A 22,720-nucleotide genomic window follows, 5' to 3' on the forward strand; every position below is an offset into this window, starting at 1 on the left:
GGAGACTTGTTTTCCCCAATGCTCTTGATCTGATAACTCATTCTGGTCACCTTTTCTGCTGTTCAAACTCAGGACTCACTGATAACTTGATCACTTAGTATCTGGAAACCACTTACTTGTCTTCAGTATAAAGAAACAAAGGTCTGTACAGAACAGGCTTCACCTCGGAGGGTGCAGTTCCCCTTACCTCCTATTTGTATCTGTCTCAGTCACTATGCATGTCCTACTACAAGTCCAGAAGGCTGTCACATGCTAAATACAAGTTAGGAAAAATACATTGAAATAAAGTAAATTTAGAGTTGAAAGACATCTTAATGTTTATTTATTCTAGATCACACAACTTATTTGCATTTCCAAAGAGAGGAAGGAAAAGAGTCTCTGAATTGGTTTTTGCTGGGTGGCTCGACACAGCTCCCTGCTGCCTGTAAGAACAAGGGAAAGAGCAGAGAGATGGGCCTGGGGCTGGATGAGAGACTATTAGATGCTGTCAGCCTGTGTGTTCAGCATGGATGGCATAGTGTAAGTATTGTGATCAGGACTTATAGAACTGATGTTTATAAATGGGTTTCCTTAGATAATTTGTAACAGAGAAGAGAGTGTAAGTACAGTGCAAAGAACATCCTCATCCCCAAGTCACAGGAGAGAAAAGGTGTCAACCTGGTGGCCCATGGTCTTTTATCACTTTACCATGTGTTTTCTACAGCGACATTCCCAGTGTCACAAAGGACATATCCTCAATGTGACATAAAAGTCAGGAAATTAGCACTAACAAGTTATTGCCGTTTAATCCTCAGACTTCAAGTTTGTTCTTTAGAGGAGAAGAGAGATCCATTTTAGAATCAAGTGGTGCTCTTAGCCCTTTCCTCCTTTACTCTTCCCTGACCACAGCCGCATCCAGCTCTCTCACTATCACCAGACTTCAGGTTTGCAGTCCAGTTATTTTACACTGTCTAACTTGTTTTCGTATAAGGTTTCCTCACAATCAGCTTGTATCCTTTGACTGACACAGCAGGGATGTGGCGCCAGGTTTCTTTTACACCACAATATGAGGTCTATAATCTCAGTGCACTCTGCTGTTGACAGTCTTCACACTGATCAGGTGACTGGGGCGGTGTTTGCCTGTTGTTTCACTTTTGTAATTAATGATCGTTTGTGGGTGCGGCACTTCAGATCATATAAATATCCCATTGTGCATCAAAGTTTTAATTTATTCACATATTTTGTATCAGCATACACCCATACACCCTTGTTTTTCTGTTTTACCTACTGAGTCACACTCTCTTGTTGATTTTACTTTTAATGATTTGATATTCAAATTATCCCACTTGTTCCAAAGGTGGGCCATTGTAGGTTGGCTTCTGTGATTTGCTGACTCCCAATCATTTTGGCTTGCTGGTTGGTGTAACGTTTCACAGATGACCCCTCTCATTCCTGATCTCTTTAAATAAAAAAAATTTTAACAACAGTGTGACTTGTCAGTACAAATATTCAATGTGTACTGATCAACTGGGGCAATAAATATCATCATATCTGTATCATAACTCTGTCTGCTGACCTTGAGCTCCTTTCTTATAGTTATTCATGAATGTGTAATAGGCTGTTGTGATGTGCAAGCCGCCACTGTTCCTGCAGAACAACAGACCTGGGAAGTCTACCTGGGTCTGGGTACTTTTCGTTACTCAAGTAACTCATATTTCTTCTGCTCTGTCCTGGAGTTATCCACCTCAAGTGACACCACTTTTTTTTATTTCCACCAAACACAGTTTTCTCCCTTCTGATGCCTGTGGCTGCCTTCTCTGAGAGAGAGAAGCCTGCCTCTCCTTATACTTAGTATGTCTACTCCTTTTGCCAGTCTTTCTCTGTACAGTCGGTCTCCTATGCTGCTGCCATCAGTCCCCAGGACAACACATACTGTCTGATCCCAGAGAACAAGAAGTCCTGAAGCAAACCCAGAGCTCATTCTTACTTTCTAGAGTATTTCTAAGTTGGAGCGTTCAAAGTTTAGTTGTTGGGAGAATGAAGAAAAAAAAAGTTCCCCTAAGGCCACATGCAGAGGAAGGACTGGAGACTCAGACTGACTAACATTCTGCTTCCTGCTTTTTATTGGCTTTTTTTTCTTAGGGGTGGGGTTGGGTGCAGATATGAGAATTGTTGATGTGCAGCCTGGGACTTCCACACTTAGGCTTTGAAAACATTCCACAGTTTTTTTGTTTTGTTTTTGTTTGTTTGTTTGTTTGGTTGGTTTTTTTGTTTGTTTGTTTTTTGGTGATTGCATGTGCTGCTGTATAGAGCCAGGAGAACAGAACCTTTATCCTGACCAGTGAGGGCACCGGCCTTTGACCACCAGTTATAAGCCACTGACTAACAATTATTGAGAGTCTGCTGCTGTAGCCCCTGGGCAAGGTGCCTTCTCACAAGGGTGAGCTCTGTGAGGCTCTTAGGTAAGGGATGCAGTCAGAACTTGAGGACCCTGTAGGAACTTGTGATGCTCTGCTCTCCCCTGAGACCTGAGCTGAACATTTTCATAAGCTTCCTGAATATTTGTCTTGATAGATATAGGAGGCTTTTGCCTTTCTTTTTTCTTTTTTGACAATCTTTTCATATGTCTTAGAAATATATTTCATTTTCCACCCACCCACTCTCCTTGCTCCTCCCCATTCTGTCAGGGGAGAATTCATAAATGTCATTGGTCACGAATCCACTCTCCATGCTTGCCAGAGTCACAAACCCACTTTCTGAAGGGTTCACAGCTATGTTGTCATAGTCACAAGACACGTCATCGGGCGTGGCTTCTCCAGAACACACCCTGAATGAGATGTTCTTCAGGTCTGGCCGGGGCTCAGCTAAATCAGCTTCACTTTGTTTTCTGATGACATTGTAAACATCGAGGTCGGGGCTGTTTTCTTGGCGAGGAGTGGGCCAGATGGTGTGTTGCTCCTTTGTGCTGGGGTCTGGCTGGTCTCGCTTTCTAGAAGAAGAGATCCAGGTTGAGTATTTGAGACCAGGGTACTGAGTGGAGGAAGTGAGCTACAGCTGCAGGCTTTGCAGATTAGGTAGGAGACACCCCAGAAACATGTCATGTTCATGGCGAGTCTATACTTACCTCTCACTGTCATTAGCTTGGGTTCCTAGATTCCCCAGAGAATGCAGACCCAGAAAGAGTAGGAAAAAAATTACACTTAAAAACCCCAACCAACCAACCAAAAACCCAAAACTCGTCTCTAAGCAAATTTAGCCATATTCTACATTGTAAGTATAGATAACAAACAGGAGTAGGGTTAGTAATGCCAAAAGAAATCATGTTCCCTTATCATATCAATTATTAAAGTTGCTTCAAAATATTTTATGTTCATCTCTACTTCAAAAGTAAATTATGCTTACCACTAAATATCACTAATAAGGAAACTCAATTCATTTTGGGTAATATTTTTGCTAAACTGTGTAATAGTTCATTTGCTTCCTTTTTTCTATCAATACATTTTGTTTACCACACTTAAAATATTGTTTAAGGGACTGGGGATATAGCTAAGTGTTAATTGTCTAGCGTGTGGAAGGCCCTGGGTTGATCCCTTGGATAGTTTAAAAAATGAAGAAAGAAAGGAAGGAAAAATGAAAGAACAACAGAGAGAGAGAGAGAGAGAGAGAGAGAGAGAGAGAGAGAAGAGAAGAGAAGAGAAGAGAAGAGAAGAGAAGAGAAGAGAGAGGAGAGGAGAGAATGTTTTGGGAAAAGAGTTGCAGTTCTACAATCCTAGCAAAGTGATAAATACATTTAAAGGGGGAAACCAATTGCAGAGTAGGCCATTGAAAAAAAATGTATCTGTAATTGTTTTAACAATTCTGTTTTAAATTCAAGATAATTACTAAGAAAAATGATCATAGTAATGGCTAATACTTGAGTATTTATTATTGTTTGTTATGTGTATATTCATTGTTTTAATCCCATAATCTTTGAGGGGATTATTAAGTGAAATAGCTTCTGCATTGGAAATTTACAAATGTATTTCAAACTGCTCATCAAAGTGAGTCAAAAGTTAGGCTCTGACTTTCTGCTGTGAAAATGAGAATGCTGGCTTTCTTGAATGTGTGCCATGATGATGGGGACAAAGGTGGCCTCAGAGCAGCTGTACGCACCTACAATACATGAGCACGTGATCCAGAAGCACCTACAATACATGAGCACGTGATCCAGAAGCAGCCTGTGCTGCCTACCTTAGCGGCCTTGCAACAGTACACTTTTTAAATGATTTAAGAGTCAATTGAAAAGAATTTGACTGATCCATTCTGAGCAGAGTGGCTCTGTGTCAGATGCTTCCCAGAATCCTTTGGAACAGACAATTTTCATGTGGCCCGTTAGTCATTCTTTACTCAACAAACATTTTTGGAATGAGGACCTACATTTAGGAGAACACTTTGCTGGGTGATACGTAGGTGCACAGGAAGTGAATAACACTGTTTTACCTTCCACTCTGCTTTAAAATCTTAGACACACACACACACACACACACACACACACACACACACACACACACACACAAGAAAGGATGTCGGACTACAAGCTTAATCACAACTTGGTCCAAATGCTCAGCTAAGTGCCACTAGTCTGGTGTGTGGACCTAGTGTACTGAGTCAGCCAGAATTTATTCTCAGTTCTGCAGTGGGCCTTCTCTTGGAGTTGTTATGGCTTTCAGTGGTGTCAACCCAGCAACATCTGAGTGCAGAGAGAGCAAAGGTCTGATTGATAAAGGTTCTACTTGCCTTCTACAGATCCAAACCCAACATACAGCCGAAGTGACCACAAGGAGGAGGAAAAGGGGAATGCTGGGGACTAGGATGTAGGCAAGATTCAAAGCAGCCTCTGAAAAGGAAAAAAACAAAACAAAACAAAAGAGCATATATTAGACCTGGTGGTCTCAATCTCTCTCCCACCTCCTGTGTATGAATATATAAAATATATAATAGATAAGTTAAAAAGCATAACCAATAGTGTTCCAAGAAGCACATCCCAGGGAAGAGATGTAGTTGCCCAGTTAGCAGAGTCCCTAGTTTCAACAAATGAGTATTTTCTACCTAACCTGTGAATCTAGGCGATAATGTAAACAAGTTTAAATTTTGGAGCCTTGCCAATATTAGAAGATCATATTTGATAATTTTTTTCAGAGTAAAAAGATCCTCTTTTCCCATGTACTAATAAAACAGGGCTTGCTGGGGACAATGTGGATGTCACAGAAACTCCCAAGATTAGAGAGGGAAGAGGGAGTAAAAAAGTCTCAGTGTTGTTTGCAGGATAGAGAAAAATGACATTCGCATAAAGTGGACTCTCAGACTTTCCTATCACATCTGACTAAGGCCCGTGGCTTCAGATGGACCCTTATGTGCTGCAGTGCATACTCAGGGGGCTTCTTTTCTGGACTTTGTAGTATGCAAGACAGAAATGGATGCTGTTCCCTTCAGGGGCTGTGGGAGAAATCAAGAATTAGAGACTAACCCTTCTTTTCCCACTGATCCAAGGTTCCCGACCATCCAGAGGCCATCGCTGCCCCACTTTCTGTGAGGCTAGAAACTTGACAATCATCAAAACAACAGACATGCTCAGAAAATGGAGAAGCCATTAAATTAGAATCATAAGTGATGGAAATGCCACCTACTTTGGACAGCATTTTATTCTTCTTTAAAGATTCTCATGCATTGTTATCTACTGGATAATAAAGAATCTGACCGGCCTCTATCCCTGGTCTGTAGTAGGGAGGCTCTAAATCCTTGAAATTTTCTAAGATATAGGATTGCATTTTTATTCATGAGCTTCTCAAACAGTACAGAGTTTATAGTGAGATTTCTTATAATGGGGCTGTTACACCAAGAAGGCCCATCAAGCGATCATAGAGTGGGGCTTTGAGCTGGGTGGTACAGGATTCTCCCTTGGCGCTATACCACCTAACAGTGATCACCTCCATCCTGCCTAGCTGATGAAACCCAATAAAACCTCTGGGCACTAAGTCCTAATGGAGGTCCCTGGGTGGGTGATGTATCAGTGTGTCAGGAGAGGTTTATTATTTACCTTTGAGAAGCTGAGAGCAAAATATCCTGAAGAGCAACTTAAAAGAGGAAATACTGACTTCAGCTCAGGATTTCCTGATTGGCTTCATGAAGTCAGAACAGAGCATCATGGAGACAAGCAATTGTAGAGGAGGTGGCGGCTGTGCACATCATGGTGAGCAGGAAGCCGAGGAAAAGGAACATACCAGGCACCATGTATGTGTTCAAAGGTATGCTCCCTATGACCTACTTCCTCCAGCTAGGCCCCACACCCTAAAGTTTCCATAATCTTCCATCTGGCACTACCACTTGGGCACCAAACACTCAATACATGAGCATTTGGAACATGCTTCATAGTCAAACCATAACAAAGAAGTTGGTAGTCCTGACTCCACCAGAAGATGGTACATAGGTCCCATCTGAAACTCTTCTAGATCCTGGCCTGGCTGTGTCTTTATTTGGTTGTTCTCAGCATGGATCCTGTATAATAAGATGCCCAGACACTGTATTCCTAAATTCTGTGAGTTCCAGTGAGTTACCGAACATGATAGGGCTGGTAGGCACTACTGGATGGGTGGCCAGTTGAACATCAGTGTAGGTGGTCTGAAGACATCAACACTTGTGTGTGATGTCTGTCTAGTGTGAGAGTTGTGGAATGTACCTTTAAGCTGTGTGTGTGTGTGGTGGTGGTGAGGATTGTATAGGCTCTCCATGTCAGAACTGAATTGCAGTAAAACATTACATTTCATTTTATAGACCTGATAATGCTGCCAGCTAGGTATGAAAAAATACCAATTGATTAAACTGAAGCACAGAGAAAAAAATTTCAGGTTGCCCAGTGACAAAACCCCAGATTTCCCTCTTGGAACTTAGGGTAAGAGTGAAGTCAAATGTTCATGAGTACTTCAATTTATCACCCCAACTATCTTTTACCATTTATAATGCAGCCTTTTTAGATGCTGTCTTTCCTATTTCCTCAGTTTGGTTCACAGATGAATATTAACCCCAGTGTATATATCACGGCTTGGTTTATTTCACTCTTGTTTTTCTATTCCGTTCTCAGTCTCTTATCATATCCCACTTCCCGTGGTCAGGAAAGTTCCCAGGTCTTTGCCTTTGCAGAGACAGGCAGGACCTTTTTCCTCCTCCTAGTCTTCATTCCTCAGCGGTCTTAGGATAGCACCCACTGCACACTTCACTGATGAAAGCTGCCGTGTAATACAGTGTTTGCAGGGTCATAGATGTAATACAGTGTTTGCAGTGTCATAGACGCTCTGCCAGTTCCATTAGTCAGCAGCTGTATGGAGAAGGAAGCAGGAAGGGCAGCCTAGGCATTTTCTAGTCAAAGGAGTCCGTTATCTACTTTCCCTAGTACCTCTGCTTTCTTTAAAGGTTCCCGTGGTGTCTTCTTTCTGTGTTTCTTCTGGAAGTACGGGTGTTGCTGGCTCAGTTGCTTCACCTGGGAGAGAGACATGGACTTGAGAACTTGAGGAAAGGTGCAAAAGTACACCTATAGTACAAAAACAATAGCAATTTGACCAATGCCATTTATAATTAGAACAAAGTACCAAGTGTTGAATTTGTTGCATTAGATTTGTCTTCATTATGTATGTGTGTTTGTGTGTATGTTTTCCTGTGTTCATGTGTATGTGTGTTCAAGAGTGTGTATCTGTGTGTTCTATGTGTGTGTACATAGGCTTGAGGTTGATCTCAGTATCTTCTGCTACTGTTTCATGCCTTGTGTTTTGAGACAGAGTCTCTCTGAACACAGAGCTTAAGATTTGGGTACACTGGCTAGGAAGTAAACCTGTCTCTGCCTCCCGAGCAATGGGGCCAGAGGTGCGTGTCACTGTGCCGAGCTCTTTGACATGGGTTGAGGAGATCTAACTCAGGTTCTCGGGCTTGCACAGTGAGTCTTTACCCACTGAGCCATCTCCCCACACATGCCTTCATACTTCTTGTGAGACCTTTGCTGCCGATGACCAGGCACCAAAACAGCCAACAAACATTTGCAGTTGACCAACATAAAGGGCTAAAGTAGCTAGGAAAAGGGGCAGTGACTCACTGCTAGGACCACAGATAATCAGGTGGGCTCATTTCTTATGTCATTTGATGAAATTATTCCCTCATTGTTGGCAATAATGATAATAAGGGTGATGGTGGTAATAATAAGCATCCAAAATGGAACTATTACTTTTCAGTTTTGACAGACAAAGATAACAGTGGACAGAGTGAGACGAACAAGCTGTCATAGTTGGATGTGACAGGCATCTGTCCAACTTGCCTGGGGAAACACCAGTCGTCTTCCTGCTGAATAATCTACTGTAAAGGCATGGCTCTAAATTTATAAAGAGGGCTGTGAAATGGCCCAAATCAATGCAAATTTCATATGACAGACTTACCCTCAGGCCCTATAGAGGGTGTTGTATTTGGTTTTTCTGCAGCAGAAAAACAAAACAAAACAAGACAAGAACAATATTTACATTTTCCATTGTCTGAATGAAATCATCTAGAGTGTAGCATCTAATTCCAACAAACTATTTATTCTCGCCATATTAATTATTGTTAACATATTGGAGGTAGGTTGCTCAAATCAAAGAATTAATTGCATGTGAATATTAGCCTTCCTTCAAGTTTACTTCGGTGTTTTTTTTTTTTTAAGTATTTAAGAACTTTAATATATTCAGCTTTCCAAATGTATACAAAATAGAAAGCTCATATATTGAGCTCTGTGTGCTGCCATACAACCTCTGCCTTGTTAGCATGGGCTGCTTGAGCTTCAGCACCCATCCCTGCTCCCCACCTGCTGTGCTGGCTGGCACTGTCTTTAGTGGCCCAAGGTATTTTATCAGTTTACACTGAGGACATTTCAGAGAGCAACAAACACTTGGTCTGCAAGAAGGAGCAGTGGTTTAGGGCTTGCCCTGATTCAAGGCAGAAACTGGTGATTAACCTTGAGCGATTTAAAAGATTTCTAAGAGCTTCTAAGTCACACAGACTACTTATGTCAGATGGTTTAAATAAAAAAGATATAATCGTGCTACTTAGTAAAGATAAAACAACAAAATATGGGAGCATGTAAGTCAGTTAAGAGTGTATATTCTGACTTCCTGTGATCCCCGTATATGGTCACTGATGCTCTAGCCCTGAGCACAGCACTCAGAGCACAGTGGCCACAGCACAGCACATCTGTGCACAGTGGCCATGAGCACAGCACATTAGTGCAGTATTTCCATTATTCTTTGCACAGCGTTTGCCACAACTCAGATGATTTCTGTCTTATTTCCAGTCAATGTTCGTCTCTCTTTAGCACACATCTGGCTAGTGTGCCACGTGTTCTATATGGTCACATTCTCAGATCTAGTTTTAGACACACTCACTCACATAGTTCCTTACTGTTTCCTAACATTAGTATAGTGTTGGGACATCCTGTGGGAATGACAGAACTAATTTCTCCTTAATTCACTGAGTGGCTAGAAATGTATGTTTACAGGCTTTATGGCAACCATGAAGTGAAAGGAATACACAGGCATATAAACACTGTATGTGAGGCAATCTGATCCTCAGAGGCTTTCAACAGACTTAAAATTTTTCTTGTTTTGAAATAATTTCAGATTTATAAAACTTTATAAAACTGTACAAAGAATCCAAACATATCTTTCATAACCATTTGCCATTTTGCCTATTTGTATCTGTAAACACATATACACATATTTATATGCATATATGCACACACATAATTTTTCTTCAGAGAGTTGCTGGCATGACATGGGACCTCTTTACTCCTAATGACTTTGATCTTAAAAATAGAGTGCATTCTCTTACATAAACATAGTATAATTATCACAACCAAGGAATTAACATTGATAAGATGCTGCTATTTAGTCTAAAGACCTTCATATTTTGTCAACTGACACAGTTATGTCACTTATAGACCATCATTATCATCACCGTCCTCTTGGGCTAGGATGCGTCCTCTAGGACCAGAGTGACTTGTTGGACTTAGTTGTTAGGAGAGAAGGTGATGTTTAACCTGAAACCTGAAGGGTGAGAATGAGTTGCCTGGGAAAGGGGGAAATGTTTCAGGTTCAGGAAGTACCAGGTAAAAGCTTTTAAGGAACTGCACTGAGTACAAAGGTATTGGAATAGCGAGAGGAGAGCAGAATGTTGAGAAGGGTGGATGGAAAATGAGGTATGAGTTTTCCTGAGGATGTTTTTCCAGTATGGTAAGCTGAATGAATTTATCTTGTGCGTGTATGGCTTCATACAGGCAAACGTCAATTCTTCTCCATGTGCCCACCTCCCTCTATAGGATCTCATCTGTATGTCCCGGGAGGCTGATCCCCAAAGACTGTTTCACTAGGGCATCACTGTCCTTTGGCATCTTATTGGTCTTAGCCAATGGGAAGCATAAGCAGGGAGTCAGAAGGCAGGGTCAGACAGAGGTCACGGCGCTCATTCCTCATGCTCATTTTCTTGTCAGTATGGTTTGTCAGCAGCTGTATTTCATGGTTCTGTTTCTGCTGGGAGATTTTTTATTCTGGTTTTGCTAAATTGGTCTTTTTTAAGGCTTAGTGGTGGTAGAGCTTCCTGTTGTTGATAATCCCTTTATACTTTATCATCTCCTGCTCCTGACCAACCCTTCTGCAAATAGCTTTTTATTATGCTCTATTAAGCCCTTATGTGTGCTATCTTTTTTATGCAAGAACTCAGTTAAACTAAATCAGGCAATAATAAAAGTGATGGGTAATTTGTGTCTTTTTAGAAAGGAACCAAGTTTAAAAAATAAAAACATATCAAAGCAAATTTCAAAATCTCTCATTAAAAACTGTTAAAGAAGTACAAACTTTTAAACCATAAAGTTGATAGAATTTAATAAACAGATGTGATGGAAAAGGGAAAGCCAGTGGGTAGCCAGTGCTTTCTGTTGCTGCGCTCAGAAGGCGACCTGTGAAGCTAGTCCAGGTCTCCTCAGCCTCTCTGCTTGAGGCAACTCTGTGTGGTGGGGAGAGACAGGACATGGAGAAGAGTTCATCTCAGGGTAGAATGGGTGAGGAAAAACATCTGCCAGCATGAAATTGTCACCAAAGTATAGTGTAGTTTAAACAGCTAAAAATGGGAGTAGTATTTAGTCCCTAGCTAAAATAGATACAACTCCTGTAGGAAAAGATGTGGAATTGGGGCCAAGCAGTCAGCTTCAGAGAAGTGAGAAACTTCGGGGACAGATCAAGAATGAGTTTAAGAGGAATTCTAATTTAATAAAGGAGTCTGGAAACTCAGCAGAGTGAGACTATGGGTTTGCTGCCAGTTCCAACCGCTTGTAGATCTGGGAGCAAAAGCAAGTTAAATTTGCAAGGCAAATATAAAGATGGAGATTGGCTGTGGACTTTTGAAGTTCATCAAAGTGCCTGCTATGTAAGACTGCCAGTGAAGTTGAGGTACTTTGTCACTTTCCTTTTCTGGTCATTAGTATGTTTCCTTACATTCCAAGAAATACTCTCATGTGGCTGATAGAGACCTTGCAGAAGTAACTGTCAGCTTATTCCAGGCTCCCACAGCCAACCATATACAGGATGGGTGAGAGTCTGTGCCTGTTCACAGCAAAAGCCTTTATTGGGTGTTCTCATAAATCTTACTTTTTATCATAATCAAACTAGATGCTTCCCTTTCTCATCCCTTCTTTTGTATCTGATAGCCCCTCCTTTGCTGGAACTATTTCTCAGTGAGGAAGTGTCCTCACATTTCCATTTATAAGAATTCCCAAAGTTTAATGTTGCTGTCATTTGCAACAGGCTTTCTCAGTGGTCACAGTACAAATTCTCGGCACCAGTAGCTGTTTTTGAAATGGAGGGAGAGACTTGTTACCGTCAGTATATTTGCAAATGAAGTTGTTCCTCATGTTGCACCGGTCATCGTTCCACTGGAACATGTAGGAGCCCCCGATGCCGGGTGGTGCTGATGGCTGATGGTACATGACCACGCAGACCTCGCTGCCACAGGAAGGCTCATCCACATACCAGTTCCTGAAGGAAAGGGTAGACAATGGAGACAAGCGGGGAGACACACCCTAAGACTTGCATGCCTTTTTTTTTTCCTCAGTAGGTTTCATTGAACCGTAAATGTCAGATTCTGCTTCAGAACATGATACAGAGAGGAGGATTTGAACCACTGCCAACAAGTGGGGGCACTTGCTGCTGATCCCGTGTGGCTGTCACAAGCTATCAGCTGACATTTACCATAACCTCTTTGCAGGGGGGAATATATTATGTTCTTATGTCTGCAAAATAATTATGAGGAACAGCAGCTAACACAGAGCTAGGCTGAAAGATCTTAACACTCGCCTTCTTTTTTTTTTTGCTTTATGCTAGTTGGGCTTGGTTTCTGTTTTTTCAGAGATCGGACATACTGAGGAGAGAGATGACGTGTCTCACTCAAAGCTTGCTATGCTTCCATCTAGCTACTTTCCAACAGCTACCTCTGCCTTACCAGGCTCAGATGATGGGTAAGAAGATGAAGAATCTGAGGGAGAAATTCTAAAATATAGAGGCTCCCAGAGATGGAAAGGGGCTGGAGAAGGAGACAGGAAGACATCTTGGTCTTTTGTTAGTTTTTAAGTTATATGCACAGGATCAAGGGAATAAGTCCCTTTGCATACACTGTTAGGTATATTCTTTTTGCCTTTTTAACTCTTTGAAAGGGTTCATAGTAGCTTTAGTTTTACCATCTAGTAGTTCCTGGAATTCAGTGAGGTTAAGTTTGCAAGCCCTTACCCCATCCGCCAGCTGAGGTCTGTGCTTTGTAGTCTGCCTGGGTACCTGATCTGCTTTTGCCCAGGGCTAGGGTCTTGCTCTGATTCCCAGACTGTTTATCTAGCTACTGTTGCTCTGCCTATGTCTTCCCAAGCCTCTCTCAGCATAGTTGGCTAAGAGACGTGTCGTCTGGTAGCACCACTGTGATTTGGTCCTGTTTTGTAGTCTGCCAAAAGGAAGCTCCTTTGTTGTGTGTACAGTGTTGAATCGGTTTCTTGAACAACAGCAGAATTTACATTAAGACTCTGGATGTTGCACCTGAACATCGAGGGCCATTTGTGGAAACTGGGCTTTGTGCCTCATCAGTGACCGATAGCCCCCTAGCTTTATGGTTTTATGTTAATTTATCTGAGAGAGAGAGAGAGAGAGAGAGAGAGAGAGAGAGAAGAGAGAAGAGAGAAGAGAGAAGAGAGAAGAGAGAAGAGAGAAGAGAGAAGAGAGAGAAGAGAGAAGAGAGATTGATTGATTCCTAGAACAATGTTTTTGGACTTGAGCCCATTTTCAGACTCATAACTCACAGATAAAGGGAGAGGCCAGATGCCAAGGAAGAAAATCTCGCAGTGCTGCGGCAGGTGGCTATGATAAGAATCTCCTCTGTTCTTTCTCCAGAAGGGCCTCTGGCTATTTAGCCAAATAACCATACACTTGCAAAAGGGGTATGTCTGCATATTGCTAGAATTGTTAAGCATAGGGTATGAATGGGCACTGATGTCATTAAAGCCACACATCAGAATGGGAGCACACTGGGGTAAGGCATTTCTTCAGCCAGCTCACAGTGGGGCCTAACCAGTAGTCATTGGCGCAGTTCTAAGATATATGAACTGGCTCTAATTTTTCATCTGTTATTATGAGACAGAGTGCAGTGCAGCCCATTCAGTTGGGGCCTTTAGCCAGCTAAGGCCAAACCTGAACTTGAAGTCCTGGTCTTGTAGGATCTACCTTTGGAATAGGAAGTATCATATTATAGGCCTTTGTGCCTCCATTGTCCTAGTTTTAAGGTTCGCTGGGGATGGAACCCAGGGCCTCTGTGTAGTAGTTGGTATAGTTCTACATTGGCTCTTTACGCTCTCACGGTGTAGAATGCCAAACACAAGCCTCTGAGACTGCAGTTCCTCTCAGCACAGCATCTTATCTAGAAGTGAACAGCAGGAAGCAGTGGTGCCAAGGGCCTGAGAATGCAGAATGGTGCCTCCCATCATGTCTCTGGTTAGTTCACTTGTCTGACTTGCAAAACCCAGGCAGATCCTAAAGGGTTATATAAGAGGAGCACATACTCAAGCCTGCAGAGCCCTAATTGTGCCTGCTGTCCTGTATGCAGTAATGCCTTTGCTAGAGAAGTATGCACATCTGGTGGCCACGTTTAAGAGGCTCTGCAATAGCTTATAGTCATTGGGAATGGACAACAGTCTTCATGTAAGGTTTTGTCTTGTTTTGATATTTTCCTTACACCCAGTCATATACCTAGATTTTCTATGAATTGTGAAGAAAATCACCCTGGCCCACTGGACAGCTGAATAGTGTGCCAGTTGCAAGATGAATAGTGTGCCAGATGAGCAAGAAAAAAAAGGGGGGGGGTTTAGTATATTGGAGACCTAGTAAGACTCACACATTCCAGAAGGTTGGAGAAAAACCCTATTAATATCCAGGACCCGTCACTTCATTGGAATGTATAGATAGGTGTCCTGTGATCTGGAGAATGCCAGAACCTCCCTTTCAAATTAAACAGCAAACTATGTTTTCATACAGTAATTGAAAGCAAGCATAGCACTTGGCAAGTCTCTCTGGATCCTACAGGTTTCACGTTTCTCACCCAAGAGTACCACTGTGGTCTACATGACAGATGGCCGGTTTTGAGTGGAGTAAGGAGCGGACAGGGACTCTAAAGCAGGTCTAGGCTTGGGCATTTCTCACAACTGTGCCAAGGTCCTTCCTCAGCTCATACAATGTGCGTGGAAGAGCCCCTTATGACTAGTTGATACAGTCAGCTCAAGCCTGGTTCACAGCTAAGTTTGCTAAGTGAAGCCAAACAAGCCAGAATGACACTGAGCTTTACTGCAGCTGGACCCAGAGGTGGCCTTAAAAGCCCGTGGTAAAAGGACAGCCTCCCACTGGCTAGAGCTTTAGTTAATATACCTCATTAGCTACTCTATATGGAAATAAAAGTTTCAAAACATATGAAACTGAGGGATGGGGGGAAATAGACACAAAGCTAAATAATAGGAATATAATAATAAGAATATAATAATGAGAACATAAGGGGGAAAAGGTGATGATTGGAGTCAGTGACAGTACAGTGATAAGGAAGTAAGTGTAAAGTCTGTTAAGTTTGTATCATGTGATTTTCTCACCAGAGAGTGTCCACCACAGAATTGGCATTGAACAGCCAGGGAGACAAAAATGAGTGAGCCAAGTGATGCCAACCAGCTGTTCTCAGTCACATCGATAATAGCTCAGTAGATAAATATGAACAATAACTATGGAGGCTCTGCATGGACTTAACAGTTTGGTGTGTACACAGCAACACCAATCTGGCTGTGACTACTGAGAGGTATCTGGCCTTTAGGCAACAGAGATTAATATTAAGACTGATGCTAACTCCAGCCAGAGAAGTTCACAGTGATCCCAGAGATGATCTGGCAATGCCAGTAGGTCAGCCATTGAAGCCAACAGGGGGTGGGGAGGCGGCTGAGGAGAGAAGAATATAGCACTGGTAATTAAGGAGACCAACATAATAATCGGTGGTAAATTAGCTACATTGAACCCTGAAAGGGACAGTTACTCACTGTGGTAGGAGTAGACACAATCTGGCCATTGATTTTGCTTTTCCTGACTCAGGGTTTTAGTCAGATCCACTAACCAAGGGTGTAAATAGTATTTTATCTATCAAAATAAGACCCTAACTACAGTCTCACCAGGCAAAAGACATATTTTATAGCAAAGAAGGCCCCCTACCATGGGAATTACTTGTCAGATTACATATGACATCGTCCCAGAGCTGACAGCTTGATTCATGGATGAGCTTGTTGAAAATACAGCTGAAGCATCAGCCTCAAGGTAACTGAACTTTGGAAAAGGATGTCATCCCCCAAATAGCAGTGTATACTTTTAAGCAACAGGTTCCATAACTCTGTATTTCCAAGAGAGTATTCGTGGGTCTGGTGCCAAGGAATGAAGGCAGCAGCTCCTCCTCTGGGAACCATCACCACCTAAGGAGTTTGGGCCTTTTGTTTCTGCAATGCTATGATTTGGGAGTTTGTAGGTACTTAGTTTCTGGCGGGGAGTACTTCTGCTAGGAGACATGGCAAGAGTCTAACTGAGCCATAAACCACTTGGCCCTTGGGGGTCTCTATGTTCAGAGATCAGCAGAGGAGAGGAGATGTCAGTATCTCAGCAGGTTATTTGCATCAGGAGGAGGTGGTCAATGATGCATGTCATTAGTAGGAAGGCTCTCCCAGGTTATGCACTTGGTAATTTCAATTTCACATCTCATTTTTGAAAGTGAACAAGAAAGTATATTAACTCTAGGCTGAGAAGTGAGAGTTGGCTAGAGCCTCACATTCTTCAGAAAGGATGGTCTGGTTATGTTACTAAGTCAGGCACTGAGACCAGCAGAAGGGCAGGTGTATCATGGGATAGTAAAGGTGTGATGTTAGCGAGGGTCAGTTGTGGCTCTAAGACCATCTTCGGTGATAAGAAATATCCTTCCTACTCTAAGTCTCCTCTTTCAAAATGTCTGCCAGGAAGAGAAGGCTGCACAAATCTCCTACAATTTATATGAAGATGAGATCTGATAAGTGCAATCAGTAGACAGTGAGAGCTGGCATGCTGTCTTAACGTAACTGATAAACTATCTTATACTATCATTTAAAACATTTATTGACTCATTTTATATGTATGGCTGTTTTTCCTGCTTACGCATCTGTGCACCATGTGCATGCAGTGCCTGCAGAGTTGAGAAGAGGGCGTAGATTCCCCTGGAACTGGAGTTACAGATAGTTGTGAGCTGCTGTGTGTGTGCTGGGGACTAAACCTGGGCCTGTTGCAAGAGCAGCCAATGCTCTTAACTACTGAGGTATCTCTCCAGCTCAGATAAGTTATCTTTTAATCTTTATGCTTTTGATTGATAATGACTATATACTTTCCATATAGAGGTATAGCCAATTTGGTCTCTCTGTTGTGAGCTTTCTGCTTAGGTCATGTGCCTTTTTGTCTTGGAGGCTGTTGTAATTTATCATCTATGTACTTAAATTGACTTACAACCCTTTATCATACAAAAGTTAACTCTTTGGTAGAGTGTTTTCTCCTTTCCTATGTTTGTCTTGTAATAGTGATATTTTAACATGTTTTTCCATGTCCCTGTATCTTTTAGGAGGAGATGATGGCCAAGCCGTGGTACACACAGTGGGGTGTGAATGCATCTTGGTACTGTGAGTTTAGAAGTTTTCTACAAAACTGCAGCTTTCTTGAAGTCTCCATCCTTGGTCAGTCTGTAGAGCAAGATACTGGTTCTGATTTCTTGCCCTCTATCACTGTTGTCTGTGGTCTGGAGTACTGTCTTAGTCCCATATTTATGCACTGTCAGTTTCTCAATACAGTTTTAGCTCCAAGAGTCAGAGAGCCAGAACCACAGACCTCAAGCATGGCATGCTATTGAAAAAAATTCTGCTGGGCTTCATCCACCCGAACATGGCACTTTGGGTCCAATTCTAGGCTAAGTTTTCCACCTTTGCCATACTGCTCTGGTCAGTGGCCATTCTGGTGTTACTGCCGCCATGGCTCTGTCTGGACCTTCTCTTGAATCTGACACTATGGACCATTCTTGTCTCTTTTTCTGAGCTATGTCAAGGGGATCAGCCACTGTGGGATCCACACACTTACCTAAACTGTGATGTGCTTCCATCTGTCCAAGCATAAAGGTCCTGGCAGGCTGTGTTGTTGCTCTGTTTTTCCTCCAACCTCCTGAGGCCAATCCAGAAATCACCATCCGATGCCAGGAGGTTCTCAATGAACTTTTCTATCAGTCTCTGCTCATCTTCTGTTTCGATGCTGACGAGCTCTCCCCTATCCCTCCTGCAGGCTTCTTTGGCTTCCTCAAAGTTCAGTCTTTGAAAAGCATCATGGAAGTAAATGACTTTATAGCAAGGCCTCCGTGTCCCTCCCCGGCAGACCGGCTGTCCTAGAGATTTAAAAAAAAAAAAAAAGGCAACCTATATCAGTACCCCATGAAAATATACCAGGGAAGATGTACTTAGAAACACCCGAATGAAGCTGTCTCTGGGCAGGAATTCTGAGTGTTCATCCGTGGACTGTTACCATTCAGGCTTTCTAGAGAAAATTAATACTCTTTGCAACACCATGTTACAGTGTCTGATGTCTGTGTTGTGAGTGGGATCCATGTTTTTGCTCCAGTGCAGATTGATGAGGACGTTTCTATATTTAAAAGAGCAGGTAAATATTTACAGCTTCACTTAATGCATACAAATAAGACATTCATGCCTTTAGTGAGTCTTGAGGAATTATGAGAGCATAGGACAAGTGTTGCTGTTAAGTGGTTCCTTCAGCAGAGAGGAGCATTCTGAAGCCAGCCATGGATCCCTCTATCCTGCAATCCTGTGTGTGCACTGGGACTAACTTGCTCATCTCTGGTGTAAGCAGAAGCTAAGAGCATCTGTGGGCTTTTCTGCTACTGCTAGTCAGATCTGCTGCAGATAGTCAGGTAGACAATGGAGTTTACTGAACTTTTCCATGTCCCTTTAGCTAGGGTCAAGGTGTAATCATCTCCGTTAGCCCTCATAACAGTCTTCCAAAGTCAAGACCATTTGTGCCTCACTTTATACATGAGAACACTGAAGCTCAGAGAAATCGGTTTTCCACACAGCTATCAGAAGCATTGTCAGAGGCAGAATCCAGATCTGATAATAAAGTCACACCACAATCACTGAACTATCTTGATGGTTCCCCACTCCTTGACAGGCACTGTCTAGGTTTGATTGACACATGAAGGACTGAAGAGTGTTTCAGAAAAATGGATGAGATTCCACTAAGCAGCAAGTAGCAAACTGTTTACTAGGACAGGCTGCCTTGGCTTGTGTCTGGATGACTGAAGTCTCGCTGCCTCTGAAGCCCAGTCAACACTTATTAGGTGAGTCCTACTTGCCTGGTGTGCTATGTACTGACAGTATAGGCATGCCAGTTCCTAACCCACAGGAGCCCACAACATGCTCTGGTCCTGAGTGTACAAAATCAAAGCCCGAATTTCAACAAGGAGACTAGTTCCTTCAACAAAAGAGGCAAACTGTGGACTACAGGTGTGACTTGCTGCCATGGTGTAAGGCATAAATGGTTTTGATTTCAGAGCCTCTTGCCAGACTTTCTGGAATGTTCTAATTTCCCCAATATGTATTTCAGCTCTGTAGAGAGCGAGGAAACATTATTATGTCCAATAATTGTACAGCATACAGGCCAGAAGGCCACAGGCTATGCTAACTGTGAAGGAGCTATGCAAGGTTCTCCCCAAAACTCCACGCGCTGATAAATTTTCAATGAGCAAGCAGCCAGGAGCGTCCTGTGCCTCCTCCCTTGCAGAAGAAGCTGTTAGTGGTAAAAGGTTTCTAATAGGGCAGGCTCCCAGAGGATGAGGAGTGCTAGAAGCTGGCCTTCTTACCAGGAAGGTGTTCCAGAGAAAAGGACAAGGTGGGCAGTGGAGGAAGGCAAAGGGGCCCCAAGCCTCCCCAAACCTGGCACAGAGAAATGAGTTAGTTACTAGCAGTCCCACCTTTCCATGGAGACTGCCAAGAGAAAGCTTAACACCTTGATAGAGTTTCCTGTATGGTCTATGCTGGCTGCACACATCCAGTGTATACTAGTGAGTGCCAGAGAGCACCAGAGCTGGAAAGGGGCCCGAGGACCCATCTGGTTCCCCTGGCTTCAGGAAGTGTCTTTCTTTTCTCATTTGCAGGAAGGGGAAGGGCAGGCAAGAGGTCTCCTGTCACCAAGTGTGGAGCCAAGCAGCCCTTACCCTCGCAGCTTCTCTGCTGAGCCCAGCCACAACCCCATCCTGAAACCAAAGTTAGATTCCTTAAATCAGACCCACAAGCTGGAAAACAGTGGGCATTTCCATTCTCCATCCCTCTTGGCCGAAAGGAACCTGACAAAAAGACATAGCTATCCTTCCCTTAGACATGCAGACCCAGTAGAAGGAGAAAGAAGTCAGAGCACTGTACCTCCTCTGGGGTCCAAGTCCGAGGCTGCAGTGACACACAAGGAAGGAAGCAGAGAGTCATTCTTGGAGCCTGGGAGGGCTGGTCCCATGCTAACTAGGTTGTTTTCCCAATCTCCAATAGCTTCCAGGCCAGCCACCCTCCCCTCAGAGGAGAGTAACAGCTAGGGTTCTCACAGCCCTGCAGATCCACTGTCTCTACTAGGAGGGTTCATTAAGGAAGCTCGGTGCTCAAGGGTGCAGGTGGAGGGGCACTCACTGAAGCAGGTTTGCCCACTGCCTCACCCAAGTTACGTCTTCCCACTCACCCCTTGGTAACTCTGGGGAGAGAACAGATTTCCGGCATTGCTGGATACCCGGGGTGGCCCACAGAACTGGAGCAGGTTGCCTATTTGCTCCCTAGAAGCGGAGAACTCAGAAGGGCTGACTGGGTCCGGGAGTGGATCTGCGGATTGTCCCTCTACGCAAAAGGGTAGAGAAGGGGCGCAGTGGCCCTGAAGACAGCCCTCAACAGCTGGGGTCTACTGGGCGCACCAACCCCAGGTGCTCGGGCAAGACGCACACTCACCACTCAGCAGGCGACCCTTCGAACCCCTCGGTTCTGCCAGCAGCACCGCCAACAACACAGCCTGCAGCGCTGCCCCCGGCTGCATGACTGGATTCCAGTGTGTCCCGACACCCTGGGACTGAGGCAGAGAAGTGAGCAAACTGGCAGCTGCGTTCGGGCAACTGCAACCAAGGCAGCTGCATCTCCCAAGGACCCGCAGACCCCGCACTGGGCGGTGTCCCGGAGGGCGCAGTCTGTTAGTTGGTTGTCCCTCCACCCCCTGGGACGTCATTGCAGAGAAGTACAGCCCCTAGAACTGGCCCGCCCCTGACGACTAATGCTCCAGAAATTGCTAGCTCAAAGCGGGAGCAGGCACCGGAAAAGGCTGCTCTCCACAGACAGCAGCCCAGGGAGATCCTGAGTTTGCCTATGAGAGAGGAAAAAAACCCACTAGAGAGTCTCTAAACTCCGGGAAGCGGGTACTGGGCACCGTATCTTCAAACCATATCACATCTCCCCCTCATCACTGCACCCAGCTTGAATGGGCCAAAAGTAGCAAAACCCTTAAACTTCAGTAAATTTCAGACCCCAGCTGCTCCTGTGAAAGAAGTTGGGCGGCGAGGGGTGGGGGTGTGGGGTAGGGGAGGGGTGAGGTGGGGGGGTGGGGGAGGGGTGGGCGATTCTCTGGCAGGCAGTGTGTCTATTGACTAGGGGCATTTCAGACTTGGCCTGAGGAGCTTCCGCAAAAGGAGAGAGAGCTGGAGTTTCTAAGACGCCTCCACCAGAAGCTAGAGTGTTCCAGATCTCAGCCAGAAAGCTGAGGCTTCTTTGTCCTCTCCAGTACACTGGTACTGTGAAGCATAGCAGAAACCACATCTGGCTTTTGGCCTACTGGATTTTGGTCCCAGTTTGCTTCTGTTCACTTTAGCTTTTCAGAAGAGCAGTCAGAAAAGCAGAGAGGAGGCTGGAGAGATGGCTCAGTGGTTAAGAGCTCTTGTTACTCTTGCATAGGACCTGGGTTCAGATCCCAGCTCCAGATGGTGGCTCATAGCCACCTGTTAACTCCAGTCCAGGGGATCTCCTGCCCTTCAGAACACAGGGATGGGCTTCTGGCCCCAAAAGGCACCAGGCTCACATGTGGTGCATACAAATACATACATGCAGGAAAAACACCCGTAACACATAAAATAAATAAATCTTTTAAAAACGAAGTGGTGATGTTCCCACAGCCTTGACCCATGCAGATCTAAACAAACAGGCCTGGGATAGAGCAGGGGTAGGAGTCAGGATCTATCTTTTAAAAACGAAGTGGTGATGTTCCCACAGCCTTGACCCATGCAGATCTAAACAAACAGGCCTGGGATAGAGCAGGGGTAGGAGTCAGGATCTGACTCAGCGCCGGCTGAGAATATGGCAGGAGCTGTGCAGCTGCAGAGCACAGCACACAGGGCGAGGACTGGCTGCCCTTCCTCGTGTTCTGGTTACACTGTCTCACATCTAAGAACCCTTCCTTCTAGAAAGTCATCCTAGCAAAGCAACAACTGTTGTGTCCCAATGCTGTTTGAAATGCTGCCTTTCCTCAGTGTCTGTGTGGCCCTTGGCAAGTCATTTTATTCGTATTTCTTGAGGGCTTTAATAATTACCATATGAGTTTTGGGGTGTTTGTCAAGGGAAATATGTATGTAAATGTACAGTTATATTTTGTTTAATGTCAGTTTAAATAATTTCTAATATTACAAGATATGTTCAACTTAAGAAACTACCGTAGTTCTCCCTGTTAGACCCTGACTTCGGTCCATATTGGTTTTGTTAGCATAGACAATCGAGTTAGTAGTCACCCCAATTCTTCCCACTTCCCAGGACACATATCCTTTATTATGGCAATACAGTCATCCTTTTTAAAAAGGTTGAATGTTTCCCCATGCCATGAGATTTGATTAATCCATAGAATAATCCAGAACTTCATAAGCCAACAGCAGAAAAGCCCTTTCATGGGCTACTTATTCTTTCATCTTTTGACTCTGAGAGGAGCATGTCTCAGATATCCTACTGGTCCCTGAATGTCCCCAAGAGGGTAGTATGTGGTGCAGGGCTGCCTCAGTCCACTGACAG

The 22,720-nt window shown here is 43.8% G+C and overlaps 1 protein-coding gene across 3 annotated transcripts; it reads right to left on the minus strand.

Moving 5' to 3' along the window:
• Nucleotides 1–2,248: 2,248 nt before the first annotated feature.
• On the minus strand, nt 2,249–20,886 carry Layn (layilin). Of its 3 annotated transcripts, XM_051156433.1 has the most exons (8): nt 20,630–20,886; nt 20,066–20,089; nt 17,721–18,018; nt 11,899–12,056; nt 8,436–8,471; nt 7,409–7,492; nt 4,752–4,855; nt 2,249–2,964 (listed from the first exon to the last, which is right to left on the minus strand). In XM_051156433.1, exons 1-8 carry the CDS (start codon nt 20,712–20,714, stop codon nt 2,608–2,610), a joined length of 1,146 nt encoding a protein of 381 aa, XP_051012390.1. In that variant the 5' UTR covers nt 20,715–20,886; the 3' UTR covers nt 2,249–2,607. The 3 variants fall into 3 exon arrangements, with proteins under 3 accessions (XP_051012390.1, XP_051012392.1, XP_051012391.1); XM_051156435.1 differs by lacking the exon at nt 8,436–8,471; XM_051156434.1 differs by lacking the exon at nt 20,066–20,089 and having other exon boundaries at nt 20,630–20,885.
• Nucleotides 20,887–22,720: the final 1,834 nt, after the last annotated feature.

This window comes from Acomys russatus, chromosome 14 (genome assembly GCF_903995435.1).
Source record: "Acomys russatus chromosome 14, mAcoRus1.1, whole genome shotgun sequence".
Classification (NCBI taxonomy): Eukaryota; Metazoa; Chordata; class Mammalia; order Rodentia; family Muridae; genus Acomys; species Acomys russatus.